We start from the raw sequence: 19220 nt of genomic DNA, 5'->3' as shown, positions 1-19220 counted from the left end.
AGCGTCTCTATAATGCGGGCAAGCATTTTCCCCCAACCATCATGTAAACAACTTGTTAGACTTCGTTCTTCGCCTGCACAATCGACGTTAGACAGCCAAATCAGACCTGAATATCCCGAAGGGACCTCTCCCCCAGGAATATATCTTACTGCATCAGGATAACCAAGTTGACGACATGCAACTCTAGCGTCTTTTAAATCCCATCCAGCATCACAGATTGTCCCCCACAGTCCAGCGTAGAATATTTCAACACGACCTGTTCCATGCCCACTCAATGGCCCTTGTAGCCTTAGTGTTTGCAATGGATTCTCTGTACTTCCTATAAAAGAACAACAATTTTGTTTACCTCTCAACTCGGGAGTGTAACAAATATGTGTAATGAAGACATGTGGTCCCATTTTATGCAGTTGTTCAAGAAACTAAAACGAAGACGCTATATGAAGCTATTTTTCGCCTAGATTATGCATATTTATTCATATTTAAATCAATCCGCAAAACTGCAACTTTATATTTTTTAAGTCTTTGTCAGATAAATGTGCTTCGGGAGCCTAATTTACCTGTAGTAATGCAATGCACGCCAGCGTCCTCGGCATGACTGCAGTCATGATTTGTCCACCCCTGATTAGAACAGCTTGCCAAATATGTTTCTTTTCCAGTGCATGATACATCATCTAACAATATCGGTCCCGAACCAGATAAAACATCGCCACCTCGAAGGTGTCTAAAAGCACCGGAATAACCAAGCTGTCGACATACCACCTTAGCATCATTTATATCCCAGTAGTCATCGCAAATTGTTCCCCATTGTCCAATTAAGAATATCTCTACACGACCTATTCCGAATGCCTTCCAAGGACCTTGTAATCTTAGTGGGCCAGGCTTTCTAACAGCTTAAAGAAAGAAGATAATTATATTTGACATGGTCAATCATCAAATATGATGGTTGGATCTTAACATTTTAAACAACCACACGTGGAACGGTTGTTTGAAAATAGTTAGGGAAAAAATAAACCTTCACTATGCAGTTTCTTAAAAGCATGCCAATTTTTGGGTTGCTTTTTAGTTACCTCTTTTACTACATTCTACTCCAGCATCGCGATAATGGGGGCAGACATTATTTCCCCATCCATTATGAAGACAACTTGTTATATTTTGTTCTTGGCCAGTACAATCCACGGAAGATAACATAACAGGTCCATCGCCAGATGGAACTTCCCCTCCAGGAATAAATCTGACTGCATCCGCATACCCAAGTTGACGACAGACCACCCCAGCATCTTCGTTATCCCATCCATCATCGCAGATTGTCCCCCATTCTCCATTGTAGAATATTTCAATACGACCTATTCCTTTTGCACTCAATGGCCCTTGTAACCTCAGCGTTTCCGATAGATTCCCAGTGGCAGCTGTTTGGAAGAACATTCGAAATGTCGTAGCAGCACTTTGAACTGTCGGGGCAGGGACGTAACTAGCGCGATAATATTGGTGTGCATACTCATATATTCAGTTCTGCCAGACGGATTTCTGCAAACGCCAAAAATAATTTTGTCATGAAGAATGAGTATATGGATATGGATATGCACCCACCACAATTATCGTGTCTAGTTACGACTTGGGAGTGGAAAAATTAATAAAGACAGATGATAGTATGGTATGGGAACTTGTACGTAGAAGCGGACGCCTGAGAAGCAATTTTCCTGATTACTTCGCCCATATCTGATAATATACTAACAAGTTTCTCGTTGTCTCTTGCCATACCTAAATACAGCTTTATGCTTTTTAATCTTTGCCTGATTTGCGTTTTTCTGGAGCTTAATTTACCTGTATTAATGCAATGCACGCCAGCGTCCTGGACATGACTGCAGTCATGTTTTTCCCAGCCCTGATGAGAACAGCTTTGCAAATATGGTTCTATACCAGTACACGAGACTTCATCCAAAAAGATTTTTCCAGAACCAGACAAAACTTGTTTACCTCCTAGAGATTCGAGAGCACCTGAATAACCAAGCTGGCGACAAACCACCTTAGCATCATTTATATCCCATTCATCATCGCAAATGGTTCCCCATTGTCCATGGTAGAATACTTCAACACGACCTATTCCATAAGCACCCATAGGACCTTGTAATCTCAGTGGCACAGGCTTTGTATCAACTTAAAAAGAAGAAGACGAAATCAAACATTTTGAAAATTTTGGGAATCATTAGTGTGTAGATTTAAATTTTAAACGACGAAACGTGGAACAGTTGTTTAAAAATAGTTAAAACGAAGATAAATTTTTCCAGAGTCTGAAAAACAGGCGATTTTTCGATTGCTTAACACCTGTTTTACTACATTCAACTCCAGCATCTTGAGAGTGTGAGCAGTAATTATTTCCCCATCCTTCACTAGGGCAACTTGTTATATTTTGTTCTTGCCCAGTACATCGGACGTAAGATAACAATACAGGTCCAGTGCCAGATGGAACTTGTTCCCCAGAAAGGGATCTCACTGCAACCGCATATCCAAGTTGACGACATGCCACCCAAGCATCTTTGAAATCCCATCCAAGATCACAGATTGTCCCCCATAGTCCAGCGTAGTATACTTCAACACGGCCTGTTCCATTTGCACTCAGTGGCCCTTTTAACCTCAATGTTTGCGATGGACTCCCAGAATCTAAAATAGAATGTCTACATGAATATTAATATGTCATAGCGATGCATTGAAGTAAAAATAGTAACAAGGAAAAATATACTTGAATGTATAAAATATACATTACTAGTGAGGTTAAAATGTCAAATCAAAAAGGCACCTAGTTTTACTGGAATGGAATTTTTATATGGTTGCGTAAAGGAATGGTGGAAAGAAAGCTATGCTATGCATCATATTTATGATGGTGGATTAAATCATCTAAAACTCTCAAACTTATTCGACTTACTCATTTTCAGGTTAATCATTTATCTGAAAATCTATCTTAAGGACAGTTAGCTAGGAAATATTCGCCATCATCCATTTTTATCTGGAGCTTTACCTGTTGTATTAATACATTGAACGCCGGCGTCTTCCAAATGAGAAATACAATCATAATTTCCCCAACCCTTATGATTGCAACTTTGTATAGTTTTTTCTGTTCCATTACACGAGACACCATCTAACCATGTAGGCCCAGGACCGTTAGGAACCTGGCTCCCAGGTAGAGATCTGGCCGCACCTCTGTAACCAAGTTGACGACATACAACATTAGCATCGTTTATATCCCATTCATTGTCGCAGATTGTTCCCCATTCTCCTTTGTAGAATACTTCAACACGACCAATTCCACTTGCACTCAGACGTCCTTGCAACCTCAGTGGCCCATCCTTTGCATGATTAGTAGCTGCAAATTAAATGAAGTTCAATATCATAGGCAAGAACAAATATTGAAAAAGAACTTGTTCTGGAAACCCTAAAGGACTGAACTCACGTATGCTTAATCGGATGACGTGACGAAAATGGTATGGTATATCATTTCGACTTTGTCGCCTTCCATTAACAGCTTTAAAATAGAGATGTATGACATCAAACGATACGTTAATCCTCGTTGTTGCTCATTCGTATTTCCTCGCCTAAGCAACCTATTCAACACTTCTTACAATCACTTTTGAGCGCTTCATTGGTGCAGATTCATAATATTATTGTTTAATATACGATCAATATTGATTGTTTAGCCGGATATATGGATCTATTACAACGGATCTTTGCAGGAAAGCGACAAACTCGAACTTTTCATATCCATTCTTATTGCATCATCTATTGAGCATAAAAGCTCAGTAGTGAAAGTATTGCACGATTAAGTTCTAATTTCTAAGGAAATAAGTTTAATTTAAGGAAGAAAAATAAAAGATAATGTAAAGAGATCTAAAGATTTTTTGATAAATATAGATATCTGTCCATAAGTGAATATGTCCAGAGCAAAATTATATATACAATTTGTGGAGTATTTGAACAAATTATGAATTTTGCTTTTTTCAAAATTTGTATTTAATCCTTGCAGCCTTGTTTTTGAAACTCTCTTAAAGTTTTTTGAACGAATGAGTCTGAGTTAACATGTCTTGAATATTTATTAACTTAAACAGCTCTTTATTCTTTTTACAAAATTTGCTTCTTGCATCAACTTTCAAAGAAATTTTAAGGAAATAACGCATTAAAAGAACCGGGTCAACCGGTTGCATATAAATTGTTAACGATAATAACTATATAGTTGGCTGAACAAGTTGAAGCTTTTTTACAACTGACCCCACTGACGATCGAGGTCTTGCAATGCAAAATTTTCATGTCTTTCCTGTCTAGTTCTACACTGCACTCCGGCATCTTGATAATGCGTGCAATCTACATTTCCAAAACCGTTACGAGAACACCATGCTAGATTTTGTTCCTCTCCAGTACAGGCGACCTCGTCTAGCCAGATACGCCCACTACCAGATGGAACCTCGCCGCCTTGGAATTTTTTAACGGCATCTGGAAAACCAAGTTGACGACACACAACCCTTGCATCATCCATATCCCAATCATCATCACAAACTGTCCCCCACTGTCCGTCGTAGAGCACTTCAACACGACCAATGCCATTCTCACTCAATGGTCCTTGTAACCGCACTGGTAGATACACTTCTGGCGACACTGACCAGTCTGCAAGAAATCGAAAGAATATTATTCTCACAATACTATCATCAGCTCGAGTCGTATGTAATATGCCATTCAGGTATGAGAACGAGAGCCAAAAGTATAAAATTACAAAAGGTAAAAAGAGAATTTTTTACACTTTTTTGGTCAGCTGAATTGAAAAAAGCGCTTTTTCCGTTTCGCTTTTCACATACAATATTTTGTTAAATTATGGATTTTCTTTGTAATCCCTTCTCTTTTTTGCAATTTTGGTGGTTTTCTGGAGTTTATCAGATGAAAGTATCGTCGGAAATGGAAGTTTTTCTTTGCTTTTGATTTCTGAACTGAAATTCACCGCTTTTACCCGAGGAATGCTTTCCTTCTACATCTTTTGTCTTATGATAGCTTCATAATAAATACTCCCCTGGAAGAGGTGTCAACTTACACTGCCACTGTGTTTAAATATTCCGACTCTTTTGAAAACACTTTTAATAAACCATAGGCTCTCTGTGTTGCATGCAATTTGCTAGTCAAAAAACTTCATTTGTATATCTCGAGTTCTTCAGGTTTCCTGGTTCATTTTATCAAGTCAGGAAGGAAGAAATTAGCGTCAGACTTACCTTCGTATTGCCACTCTGGGTAAGTTAAGAGAACTAGACCAACTAACACGCAAATAATAAAAATTGTCTTTGACATGTTGCTGAATGCTGAAGTTGCCATGAAACAACCTTCATGCAGCGGTAAATTCATAAAACGTACGATAGTAGCGGTATTTCTTTGGCTGTTCGCATTTCAACACTCGAAGTCCGAATACATATAATATATACATGATATAAACAACATGTAACAAGACGATTCGCTTTAATTCTGGAAAATATAAAGGTCACGAGTGTGCATTGAGGGAAATTCGACCCATTATAATTTATAATCCCTAATCTGTCAATGCCAGTTCCACAATAAAAATCTATAGCCTGATGAGAACCATGCATGTACGAGAGTTATTGTTCTGTTTTAATTTCACAGCAGTCGTATCAGACTTTCAGTTGACTATCACATAGTTTACCCGTGCATTTCGTTGCCTTTGGAGACGGGGAAACAACTTAACTAAAATTTCAAAACACGTGAATTTCGCCCAGTCTCTACAGAGAATCGACCTCTTCCGCGTATCTTTTTTGCAATCCTACTATTTGGCGCCAAAAAGCAAAATGAGTACTAGTGTAAAATAAAAATTCCAGTCCCGTTTACAGTATAGTCAATTCATTGGCACGGCACGACTAAAATTGGTACCAGTACCAATTTTTAGTGTTCAAGCTATCAATACAAAGCCTGGATTGTAGGGGGGGGGGGGCTCATGCATGAAACCAGGCATTTTAGCCGCCCCGTGTCAGTAATTTTAGTGTAGTTTAAACGGGGCTTCTGTTATCACTGATTAATGTGAAAGTCCTTTCCTAATGAATCAGTAGACGAAAAAAGGGGAAGTTGAGGTCAATCACTGAAAATCAAAATATTTTTTCTCGAGTGGAAACATCGTCATGGAATTGGTACGGCGTGAGGCGTGATCTCCCACTCAACGACAGAATAAGGATTTTATGGAAGAATTATTTTAAATCTGTCGTTACATTCCAGAGCAAGAAGGCTAAGTAAAATCCACAGCCTACTGGCCACTAAGACTATAGGCATGAGTTGCTTTTCCCGGTCGGTATAGCTAATGTATTATTATCAACATGCAAACGTTACAAATTTTTAAAATTACAAATAATTCCTAAAACTAAGTTAATAGCCCGTTTATATGTCTCCAGGAAACAAAGTGACCCGAATGAAATGTTATTATCATTTAAAATTCTAAAGTATATTTCAAATTTTATAATCAATATTGTGTTGTGCATTGGTTCGCGGAGTTGTTGACGTTCTCGCGATTCTACGATCAATCCAGGATTATGGTGCTAGACGAAAAAAGAGTGATGATTATACAGTTAGTGAATTCTAAATTTTGCAATGGCACTTGAGCACTAAAGCCTGGCAGGAGAAGTAATTCGGTACGACTATTTTCGACCAATGATCTCTAGCAGGTAGTGTAAACTTGGTCATATTTGATGTCATGATGCAGGATGGTAATATTAATGTTGTTTCAATACCCATAAACAACTCTGCACTTCCCATGCACTTCTGCTGAAGTAAGCAACCTCGATCACCTTTACTCAGGGGTGTGACGATCATCCTTAAATAATAGTCTGCGAGGTCGAAATCTTTGCTTGGAAGAACACAATTAAGTGCTTACTTGGGTTGACTTAGTAACGTCAGCAGGATTTCCATTACTTACATGAATATGGCTGTCATCATAAGAGATAGCAATGACAAAAAAGCGAAACGAAGAACTTTTTGAAAAGAATGCACAATATATCTTATTAACACAGATCCTTCCCTTCCTTGTTGTTGTCAATTACAAGGAATTTCCTTGCATTGTGGCAACCCTGCATGAACTTAAGAAAAACGGCTAACTACTAGTAAGTATCGTACCTTGGATGTGGAGAACGGTCAAAGAAATCTTTTCCTTGATAGTCGGCTTTACATAAACAACAGACTGGCCGTTGATGATAACCGTTTGATTCGTACCAGCATCGACCGCACTAACTGCTAACGATTTCGAAGTCTTCAATTTTTCACTCTTGACCACTGTTTTACTCGGTTCAAGTTCGAAATATTCTTGTTTACCGGATATATCTGTGGTTACGAGTACTTTACTATGATACTTGTTTAACAGTAAAACTGCAACGTAGAAATCGACTACAGAAAAAAAGGAAATTTCGATGAGTCGAAGTTTTCTTGCATTCCCTTCTGTAAATCATGTTGTAATTTCTGGTAATCATCAGAATTTGCTGAAGTTTACCTTTTTAATTTGATGCATTAAACCACTATGCAAACGATTAGTACGAGCAATATTTTTCATAACAAAATAATTATGTCCAGTTCAGCAAGTTCTCGAGCATTCAAATGAACTTTCTGTTTATAAAACATCATTCAGCTGATTGAAGTTTATATTTTTGTTTGATCATCAAACGTAATTTTAGCAAAACATATGACTTGTAGCCTAACCTGATGTATTGCATTCTATCCCAGCGACATCAAAATGCACACAATTACTATTTCCCCATCCGGAATGAGCACAACCATTTATGTCTTGTTCGCTTCCGGTACAAAAGACCTTCTCCAACCATACACGACTAGAACCAGAAGGTACAATGTACCAGGGAAGAACTCTAACAGCATCTGGATAACCAAGTTGACGACAAGCTACCCTTGCTTCTTCTATGTCCCATGCATGACTACAAATTTTTCCCCATTGTCCATCGTGGAGTACTTCAACTCGACCTGTTCCATTGGCACTTTGTGGTCCCTGTAACCTGAGGGACCCAGGTCTACCTGGATCAACTGCAATTAAATTGTTGTACTTGATTTTATTTGAGCTAATCCCGACCAAAAAACAGCATTGAAGTGCGCAAAATCAGTACAACTATCTATGACAGTTCAAATACCATACCTGAAATACAATATACTACAACGTCGTAATCATGTCTGCAAAATCTAGTTCCGCTTCCCCAATCAGCATGAGAACAGTTGGTCAAGTATTGCTCGGTTCCATTACAAGCAACATCACTTAACCAAATGGGGCCAGAACCAACAGGAGCCCTTCTTTCTCCACGATGATTGATAGCATCCGAATAACCAAGTTGACGACATACAACCCTAGCGTCTCTTAGATCCCATCCATAATTACAGATTGTTCCCCATCGTCCAGCGTAAAATACCTCAACACGACCTGTTCCATATGCACTTAATGGCCCCTGTAACCTGACTGGAACCGGTTTATCTGAAATAACTGAAAAGAACATTTTATAGTAAAATACCTGCTACAGTTCTATGTTTTCTCAAAATGAATCCATGCAGGAAGGCCGAAATGGGGAAATCATTCAGGACAAAGTACGCTATTTTTCAAGTTGACAACTGTTCCCGGAAAAGTTTTATTCCCTCGTGTGTACGGCAAGCAATTGACAAGTTTTCTTTCACAAAGAGCTACGTTTAATAGCTTATAGCTTGGCTTCGAATGGCAGTTTCGTAAACCTGGAATGTGGTTTGTGTGCACTCGAGTATTGTTTCGGGGCATTTGAGCAGGGCATTAATGATGGGATGGCTTTGAACTTTTGGTTTACAATGCCAATGGTACAGCACGGGAGAAAAGAGCAAAAGAATATCCCATATTTCCATTATGCAAAAGCTCTTGCCTCTTGAAATTTTGTACGCGAACCAATAATAAATGGACAAAAAATTAACAACCTCTACTAATCATTAATATATAAACTAAACATAGAGGCAACAGGAATCTTTGTTGCCCACAACTCGTAAGACTTGATTGGCATTAAAAATAATGGCTGTACCAAAAATATATAACAATGTACACTTCAAAACCTTTCTTTTCGGTAACTTTACCTGTTTTACTACATTCGACTCCAACATCGTCAGAATTCCCGCAAAAAGTTCTTCCCCATCCGAAATGAGGACAGCTTGTTATATTTTGTTCGTCTCCAGTACAAGTGGCTGAAGATAACCAAATGCGTCCAGAACCTCGTGGAACCTGACTCTTTAGAAGAGCTTGGACTGCATCAGGATATCCCAGCTGACGGCAGACAACCCTGGCATTTTTTATACCCCACTGGCCATATTCACATATTCTTCCCCATTCTCTGTTGTACAGTATTTCAACACGACCTGTTCCATTCGCACTCAATGGCCCTTGTAACCTTACTGGCCAAGTAGTCGCTGTAAGAACTAAAAAGAAGATATTTGGGTAAACCAGCTCAGTTCTAACGCTTCAAGCCTGTATCTTTTGCTGTGCCTACACTGTTCGCTCAAAATCAAGCAAACAGCAAATCAGATTTAGAAAATCAACTGGTGCAATATTACATTTTACAATTTATAAACTAACAAACTTTATATCTCCTGGGATTAGGTAAGATCGAATATATGCTTAAAAAATACATTTCAAATACATTTATGTCGCTCATGAAAAGTGATATTCCGATTGAAGTAGCGAAATGATTTAAGGACTGTTGTTGCTTTACCTCTATTGCTACATTCCAGTCCAACGTCAGTGTAGCTCCGGCAATCATGATTCCCCCATCCCCCATGGGAACAACTGGATATATTTTTTCTTCCCCAGAACAAGTGATATTGTTTAACCATATGGGACCATAACCACGAGGAACCTGTGATCCTTGAAGAGCAGTAACAGCATCTTGATAACCAAGTTGACGACATGCAACCCTGGCATCATTAATATCCCATCCTTCATCACAAATTTTCCCCCATTGCCTATTATAAAGTACTTCAACACGACCGGTTCCATTCGCACTCGATGGTCCTTGTAGTCGGAGTGACCCAGGCCGACCTGAAGCAGCTAAATAAATATGTGAATGTATGAGGCAATACGTTACCAATATGTGAGTGTATGAGGTCATTCGCGGACATTCGCAGTAGGATATTCCTGATTTGTTTGGAAAAATTCCAAACCACAAAGTTTACTGTGCATGAAAAATGAAATATTAAACTACCTGAAATACATTGTACTCCAGCGTCGTCGTAATGTGTACAGTAAACATCCCCTTTTCCCCAATCGGAGTAAGAACAATTAGCCATGCTTTCTTCTCGTCCTGTGCATTTAACACCAAATTGCCAAATATGACCAGTGCCTGAAGGTGTTTGGGAGCCTGCAAGAGCTCTTGCAACGTTAAGATAACCAAGTTGACGGCATACAACTCGAGCCTCGTTTATGTCCCAATCAGCATCACAGAATGTTCCCCATTGTCCATTGTAAAGCACTTCTACACGACCTTTCCCAATGGCACTCGATGGTCCTTGTAGCCTCAGTGTTACAGGCTTATTTTCTAGAACTGAAAAAAATATCTGATTTTACGAGATTGGTGATAGCATAGACATTATTAACCAATTCTCTGTCACTGACGAAACGTTAATCTTACCTCTTGTACTACATTCTACCCCAACGTCTTCACGATGTGTGCAAAAATGGATTCCCCAGCCGTTGTGAGAACAAAGTGAAACATTTTGTTCGGTCCCATTGCAAGTTACATAGGATAACCAAATAGGTCCATCGCCCGATTGAACTTGCTTATAAAGAAGAGATCTGACCGCATCTGGATAACCAAGTTGACGACATGCAACTTTCGCATTTTTCATGCCCCATCCATCACCGCAGATGGTCCCCCATTGTCCATTGTGGAGAATCTCAACACGACCTTTTCCATTTGCACTCGATGGTCCTCGCAACCTTAATGTTCTAGGTTTATTTTCTTCAATATAAAAGAAAGTATGTGATGATATAAAGTAAAAGTGACAACAAATTCCTATGAGAAGCAATCAGGGGCGTAACTAGAACGATAATTGGGGGGTGAATATTCATATATTCAGTTCTGCCCGACGGATTTCTATTGTAAGCTATTGCACGTACAAAAGAAATTCGTCGAGAAGCACTGAATATATGAATATTCACCCCCCCCCCAAATCTCGTTTCAGTTACGCCACTGGAAGCAATCACCTGTCTCACAGATGATTTCGGAACGATCATTTCAACTCGAGCTCATCATAGTCACCTAGACATGGACGATATATTTGTATAATATTTGTATTCTGGTTAAATAATTGCGATGATGAGGTAATTCGTGTTATCTGTACGTGTAAACGTGTAACATATTGTTTGGGTAAACGTAGGAATCAAGGATATGTGATTTAAATTTTTTAGTTTGTTGAAGATTTACACTTCCTACAAACTTTGTTACAGAATTTGTTAACGTTCCTGACTTTTAAAGGCATTAACAAGCAGTAACATCTGCTATCCGCCATTTTGTTTTTTTATGAAATCTAACTTTCGCGACGTACGTGAGAAGCAGAACTGACGTTTCAGAGTAACAACTACAAGTTGCTGCATATCTTTAAAAACAGCGACACTTTTTTGTCAAAAGTAATGTATGGGAATCAGATTTTACATTATTCATCTTGTTGTTCATTCAAATTCCTTAATTCAGGAACAATTCAGTTCAATTTAATCAAAAAAGTTATGGATGTTATCTACAAATGTCTCATGGAACAACTTGCTTTACTTTACCTGCTGTTTTGCATTCAACTCCGACATCCTCGGAATGACTGCAATCATGAACTCCCCATCCGGCATGGGAACATCTGGTTATATCAGTTTCTTTCCTCTTGCAGTAGAGGCCATCTAACCATATAGGTCCGGAACCAGGAGGAACCTGAATGAGTGTTCTCAGAGCATCCGGATAACCAAGTTGACGACATACAATCGCAGCATCTCTCGAATCCCATTCATCACGACAAATTGTCCCCCATTGTCCTTGGAACAACACTTCAACACGACCTTTTCCAAGTCTACTTAAAGGACCTCGTAACCTGATTTTAACAGGACCTATTTCTGAATATTGTAACGTTATCATTTAATTAGTCTGAAGATGAAAGCAAAATTCCAAATGTGCTGCACACATTGAAGTAATGACTTTATTCACCAATTAGTTTGCTATTTGTTATAGTTTACTTTGTTTGAAAGAGAATTAATATGGGCACTGAGATAAGAGCTTTATTAGATCAAGACAACGGGGAATCGCCAAAATAATCAAACTTGGAATAGTTGTATTAAAATAGTTTTGAATTAGCTTTCATTCTTATATTTTCATTCCTATTTCATTCTTATTACTTATCAACTAAAAATGTATGGTAAATTACCTGTTGTACTACATTCCACTCCAGCGTCTTCAGAATGTGAGCAAGCATTATTTCCCCAAGCATTATTAGAACAACTTGTTATATTCGGTTCTTGGCCAATACAGTTTACGTAAGATAACCAAATAGGTCCAGACCCAAATGGAACCTCTCCCCCACGAAGAGACTTTATTGCATCAGGATAACCAAGCTGACGACATGCAACCCTGGCGTCATTTATATCCCATCCATCATCGCAGATTGTTCCCCATTGTCCATTGTAGAGCACTTCAACGCGACCTGTTCCATTTGCACTCAACGGGCCTCGAAGTCTCACGGAAACTGGCCTTCCTGCAATAACTTAAATGGACATTCTTATATAAATGATGAGTACTTTTCAGCGCGCTAAACCTCTGAAATATTTGAAAGGCATGCAAACATGAAAAGCTTTGGTACCGGGAAATCAATTCTTAATTCGAACCATTATAATAATCATAAAGATTCCTCAGAGTTTCATAGACCCTCTACCAGGAAGCATCCCCAAAAAAATTCAATATTGAATTCAAGTAGTGCCGAAACTAGACGCGAAAAATAGGGAGTGTATATTCTGAATTATCACGGGAAACAAAACAATTAAACAAACTCTGCAGCAGAAAATCAACTGCAAAAGAGCCATTTAATATGGGATGATTAGTTTTTCGGTTGCCAAATTACCTTCCGTATTACATTCTACTCCAGCGTCTTCACTATGTGAGCAAATATTATTTCCATATCCATCATGGTAACAGCTTGTTATACTTTGTTCATTGCCAGTACAGGAGACTTGAGTCAACCAAATATTCCCAGTTCCTGAAGGAACATAACCCCCACCAAGAGATCTTACTGCATCAGGATAACCAAGTTGACGACATGCAACCCTGGCATCTTTGATATCCCAACCATCTTGACAGATTGTTCCCCACTTGCCATTGTAGAATATTTCAACACGACCTGTTCCATTTGCGCTCAATGGTCCTTGTAACCTCAGTATTTGCGATAGATTACCAGTAACGTCAATAACTATAATAGCAATAGACATGTCATAGCCATGTCAAGTGTGAGGAAGGTGACGAACCTATCCCGAATCCACCTTTAAAACTTTTATGCTCTCTAAATCTTTACCATTTTTCTGGACCTACCTGTTCTGCTACATTCTACTCCAGCGTCTTCGTTATGTGAGCAATCACTAATTCCCCATCCACTATGAGAACAACTTGATATGTTTTGTTCTGTTCCGGTACACGAAACTTCATCTAAAAATATACGACCAGAGCCTGGTCGGATCTGGCCACCTCGAAGAGGTCTGTGAGCATCTGGAAAACCGAGTTGACGACATGCAACCTTGGCATCTCTCATATCCCAATTATCATCACAGATTGTCCCCCATTGTCCATTGTAGAGTACTTCAACACGGCCGGTGCCATTCGCACTTGATGGTCCTTGTAACCTCAGTGACCCAGGCCGACCTACATAAACTGGAAATATCTAAATATATTATGTTTCTGCATTTATATCATATTAGTAAGGAGGTCTTTGCAAGAGCTTTGAACAACAAAACAGTGTTCCTGAAACTTATAAGTAAATCAAGATGAAAGTTTTAGAATCATTAGGGAATTGACCAGCAAAATCGCAATTATTTTTTTAGTAAGGCGAAAAAATGAAAACTTTATTGTGAAAATGGATCACTGATAGTGATTTTGTAAATAGAACTGGCATTAACAATTTCACGTTCGCAAAGAGTGAAAAAAAATTGCCTAAAACTTTAGAAACACAAAATGGTGCTTAAGACTTTATAAATATGGTGAACTTTTCCATATCAAGTAAAGTAATACAGTATTTAATTAAATGACTGTAGAAAGCTTGCAGAAAAGGAACAGAAATTCTCGCAGAGATGTTTTAGTAGGTACCTGGACTAAATCTCTACCTGTGGAATAACCGCTTGTGTGCATAGTATCCATTTTTCTTCCGTTGCATTCTCAAATTCATCTGGGAAGCATTTTGGAAAACACTATTTCCCTGACAGGCTTACATTGCTTATAATATTTACCGTCGTTTTACCTGTGGTTTGACACTCCACGCCAAAGTTTTCGTATCCTTCGCAATTATAATCTCCCCATCCGCTATGATCACAGCCTGTTATATTTTGTTCTTCTCCTGTGCAGTGGAGGTTAGATAACCATATAGGTCCATCACCGGAAGGAACCTCGTCCCTTGAAAGAGTTCTGATGACACCGGAATATCCAAGTTGACGACAAACAACCTTAGAATTGCCTATTTGCCACCCACGATTACAAACCGCCCCCCATTGTCCATTGTAGAGTACTTCAACACGACCTATACCCGTTGCACTCAATGGTCCTTGTAATCTCAATGATCCCGGCTCGCCGGCAACACCTGGAAAAAAAGTATGTATAAGTGTGTCATTTTTAAGAGATAGAAAACATTTTCCATGCTTCCAAACAGTCAGTGTAGAAAAACGCGTGGGAGTTTGGGAGAACGGAAAATAATCAGTGGAAAAACGAGCCCGTAAGGCCATGTTATTTCGAGCTCCCAAACTCCCACAAAAAAAGTGTTTTCTATTTCGTTTATAATATAACTCAAGAAAAATGATTGTGTACAAACATTATAATTCGATTCAGTTACAATTTCTCATCACATTACTTCGTTTGTCAATTTCGGCGGGAAAATTTCTGTGTTTCTATATGAGCTCAAGGCGAAGTTAATATAGGCTTATAATCACCAAGCCTGAGGCGACTAATTGTTTTAGTATAAATTTTCGAGGTGAAAAACAACAACAAAAAGCTAAATAGTCACCGGCCGGTGACTATATATCACTTCAGAGACAGTGAATTTTGACCAATCAAAATACAGGAAAATCAATAGTCACCTATAAATTTATACGATGGAAATACGCTTCTCAAAGCATATCATGTAACAGACTACATTCCATACGTCAGAAGTGAATTGGATCCGACAAACTTGGATCGTGTGAACAAACCTTTATACAACGTGTACTCTTAAAAAAATGCGTACGTTAGCAAAAAATTGCTTCTCATTAGCAAAAGATGAAGATTTTCAGCTTTTCAAAAATTCGAAATTTTCCTATATATTTTCATTTTAAGTCGCCGTTACTTTCTGTGTCTTTCTGGGTATGAGTTTTTCTATCGCAATTAAATACCTGTTGTACCGCATTCTACTCCAGCGTCGTTTGAATGTGGGCAGTCATTATTTGCCCATCCATTGTGAGGACAACTTCTTATATTCTGTTCTTGGCCAGTGCAACGGACGTTAGATAACATAACAGGTCCAGTGCCAGGAGGAACCTCTCCCCAGGAATCGATCTGACTGCAAACGCATACCCAAGTTGACGACATGCAACAATAGCATCTTTGAAATCCCATCCACCGTCACAGATTGTTCCCCATTGACCCCTGTAGAAGACTTCAACGCGACCTGTTCCATTTGCACTCAATGGACCTTGTAACCGCAATGCTTGCGATTGATTCCAAGTATCTGAGATTGAACACAGGAATTTATATGGTATGCGTTGAGGTGCAAGGAAGAAAAAAATAGTTATCTAGATTCATAATTCATAGCAGGGAAGTAACAATGTTCTGGGTGTATTTTTGTGGTAATACGATACACATTCAGTTTGGTGTCGAGTTAACACGTCGAATCATGCTGAAAAAATCATGCTGGTGATGCAAATTTAATCACGGGGTGTCTTGCTATGACGCATTATTCGTTATTTTAAATTTAGAATCGCATTACTCTTATCTTGAACTTTACCAGTTGTAGTGCATTCAACGCCGGCGTCTTCAGGATGACTGCAATCATGTTTTCCCCATCTTCTGTGAGAACAACTTGTTAGATTTTGTTCTGTTCCTTTACACGAGACGTCATCTAGCAATATGGGTCCAACACCGTCAGGAACGTCCAACCCTTCGATAGATCTGACCGCACCTGGGTAACCGAGCTGACGACATGCAACATTAGCATCATTGATATCCCATTCATCATCACATATCGTTCCCCACCGCCCTGCGTAGAGTATTTCAACACGGCCAATGCCACTTGCACTTAAATCACCTTGTAACCTTAGCGATCCATCCTTTGAAGAATAATCTTAAAGAATAATGATTAGCTACAACAAGAAGCTCAATTTTCATTGATAAATATTCACGCAGCCTTTATCAAGAGGAAAATGAATAAGGTTCATGTGAAACCTAGGCTTTTACTAGGTTCGTGTGAAATCTGGTCTATTACTGAAAGCTAGGTTCTATATAAGCTACAGAAGCTATGGCATGTAACAGAAAAAGGGTTTAAAAATACAATTTTTTCCTGAATCTGAAAGGAGGTGTTTTGTTTTCGTGATAATGTTTCAACCGGTGATAAACAGGAAAACTCTTAGGATATTGTTTTTCCTAGGAATTTAGGGTACAAAAAAGGCAAAATCATTTTTATTCTTATTTGCATTTCATGCCACGCTCAACTTCAAAACGTCAAATTGACACTGCAAAAATCTCTTGGATTACCTGTATTACTACATTCTACTCCGGCGTCTTCAGAATGCGTGCAATCTTCATTTCCCAAACCGTTGTGGTAACACATTGCTATGTTTTTTTCTTCTCCAGTACAGGCGACATTATCTAACCAAGTAGGCCCTGTACCAGATGGAACATCACCTGCTACATATCTACTGAGGGCATATGAAAATCCAAGTTGACGACAGACAACTTTAGCATCATCCATATCCCAGTCATCATCACAAACTGTCCCCCACTGTCCGTCGTGGAACACTTCTACACGACCAGTACCATTCGCACTTAATGGCCCTTGTAACCGTACTGGTAGATTCGGTTCTGAAAAAATTGGAAAGAATACGTAAATTCATATTACAGTTGCGAGTGGTTTGTTTGAAAAGTACGTTAGTGATTTTTGGTATCATGTTGAAAACAATCAAAACCAAGAGCGCATGATGAACTAGTCTCATGCCATTTAATGATTTGAATGCCGTCGACAAACGGCTATATTTCAAGAAAACGATATTTGCTCGTGTATCTATACAAATAGCCTCTCAGGGTCTTCCAATCTATTAGAAGGACTTTTCTTCATTCTTTAAGAACTTATAAACTGATACTTGTAGAGTGATCTTCCAAATTTTAAAGTATTTCTTATAATATACACAAAAGCTTTAGAGAAAATCGTATTGAAACCATGAAGGGCATGTCTTTAAGAGTACGAGCTGTTTTCGCAAATATTATCTCTCTTTCTTTCCTTCTACGTTTACTTTTCACATCTGGAATGCGTATGCTTTTTCAATAAAATTGTAGATATATAGCAATACTCCTTTACCTTCTGTCGTGCATTCAACTCCAGCGTCTTGGGTATGCTCGCAGCTGTGCTTTTTCCACCCAGAATGAGTACAACTGGTTATATTTTTTCGTTTCCAGAACAATCGACATTAGCTAACCATATTTTGTCCGGAACCAGAGCGAACATCCCTCCCTTGAAGAGCATTAAAAGCATGCGAATAGCCAAGTTGACGACACGCAACCTTAGCATCTCGTAAATCCCATCCAGCGTCACAAATTGTTCCCCACTGTCCATTGTAAAGTACTTCAACACGACCTGTTCCATTCTCACTCAACGGTCCTTGTAACCTCAGTGGTACAGGTTTACCTTCAAGAACTGAAAGAACACCGGAACATATTAGGCCAGCAATCCTTGTTAAAGTAGGATTGCATTTACCATGTTCAAAGTTTGTATAGTTACCATCTTAACGTATACCATGTTAACCAAAGTTTAACACTGGCGAAGTTTAACACCGAAGTTTACCACTGGAAGTTAACTGAAGTTTAACACACCGAAGTTAACCGAAGTTTAACACCGAAGTTTAACACTGGAAGGTTAACTGAAGTTTAATGTTTCCTGTGAGTGTGTGCACTTCCTCATTGAAAAATTGGGCATTATTTTAGAGCTTTCTTAGTACTAATTCAAGCCTAAGTTTGTTTGTGTTGTATACTATTACATATATATACTGCAAACTCTAATTACGGAACTTTTTAGACTTCCCCCCCCGAAATAGCGTGAAATGAAAACAAACATACTTGCAGACCCCGGGATTTACACATTTCACTGGAAAATTCTTGAACTCGGGAAACTTGAATCTTCCTTTGGTGCGCAGATGCCAGCCTCGCCTTGCGGCAAGCATGTTTTTATCAAGTCGGACACAGTCTGATTTAAGCATTTGCAAGTCACTCAAAATGTCAAGAAATACAACTTCTATAGATAGATGTTTTTTACTACAATTTAGTACGATTGTACCTGTTGTACTACATTCTACTCCAGCGTCTTCAGAGTGTGAGCAACCAGTATTTCCCCAACCAGTATAGGAGCATCTTGTTAGATTTTGTTCTCTACCAGTACAATTGACGTGAGATAACCAAATATTTCCATGAAATCCTGGAGGCACCTGACCCGCACCAAGAGATCTCACTGCGTCTGGATAACCAAGTTGACGACATACAACTCTGGCATCTTTGATATCCCATCCATCATCACAGATTGTTCCCCATAGTCGATTATGAAATACTTCAACACGACCTGTTCCATTTGCACTTAATGGGCCTTTTAGCCTTAGTGTTTGCGATATATTATCAGCATCAGCTGTGTGGAAGAAAGTCTAAATTTATATGCTGTAGAGTCTGCACCCATCAAAGTGTGAGTAAGTGACAAAATTGTGATATCCATGCGTAGAGGCAGTCATGCATATA

General features: G+C 38.8%; 2 protein-coding genes across 7 annotated transcripts in view; both read right to left on the bottom strand.

Moving 5' to 3' along the window:
• Nucleotides 1–19220, bottom strand: part of LOC114522963 — a 72042-nt gene that overhangs the window by 25480 nt on the left and 27342 nt on the right. The gene's annotated exons all lie outside the window — the stretch shown is intronic.
• On the bottom strand, nt 6291–17884 carry LOC114522965 (deleted in malignant brain tumors 1 protein-like). The gene is made up of 17 exons (XM_028543758.1): nt 17800–17884; nt 16980–17306; nt 16234–16569; nt 15623–15957; nt 14503–14838; nt 13584–13919; nt 13120–13464; nt 12430–12765; nt 11798–12121; nt 10656–10985; nt 10230–10568; nt 9741–10075; nt 9109–9447; nt 8162–8500; nt 7717–8052; nt 7141–7407; nt 6291–6566 (listed from the first exon to the last, which is right to left on the bottom strand). Exons 4-13 carry the CDS (start codon nt 15843–15845, stop codon nt 9421–9423), a joined length of 2931 nt encoding a protein of 976 aa, XP_028399559.1. The 5' UTR covers nt 15846–15957; nt 16234–16569; nt 16980–17306; nt 17800–17884; the 3' UTR covers nt 6291–6566; nt 7141–7407; nt 7717–8052; nt 8162–8500; nt 9109–9420.

The sequence above is a fragment of the Dendronephthya gigantea genome, unplaced genomic scaffold, assembly GCF_004324835.1.
Source record: "Dendronephthya gigantea isolate DGI-Jeju-01 unplaced genomic scaffold, DenGig_1.0 000024F, whole genome shotgun sequence".
NCBI classification, from domain to species: Eukaryota; Metazoa; Cnidaria; class Anthozoa; order Malacalcyonacea; family Nephtheidae; genus Dendronephthya; species Dendronephthya gigantea.
Note: the sequence above shows the minus strand (reverse complement) of the source record. Positions and strands in the feature narration are given on the sequence as shown.

What these genes read in the sequence shown, in the direction of transcription:
- LOC114522965 (XM_028543758.1), bottom strand. Translation starts at nt 15,845, where the DNA reads ATGGGATTTCAAAGATGCTATTGTTGCATGTCGTCAACTTGGGTATGC. An exon ending in AGTAGAATGTAATACGGAAG is followed by an intron (nt 12,766 to 13,119) that starts GTAATTTGGCAA and finishes TGTCCATTTAAG; the next exon opens with TTATTGCAGGAAGGCCAGTT. An exon ending in GGTAGAATGTAGTACAAGAG is followed by an intron (nt 10,569 to 10,655) that starts GTAAGATTAACG and finishes TATTTTTTTCAG; the next exon opens with TTCTAGAAAATAAGCCTGTA.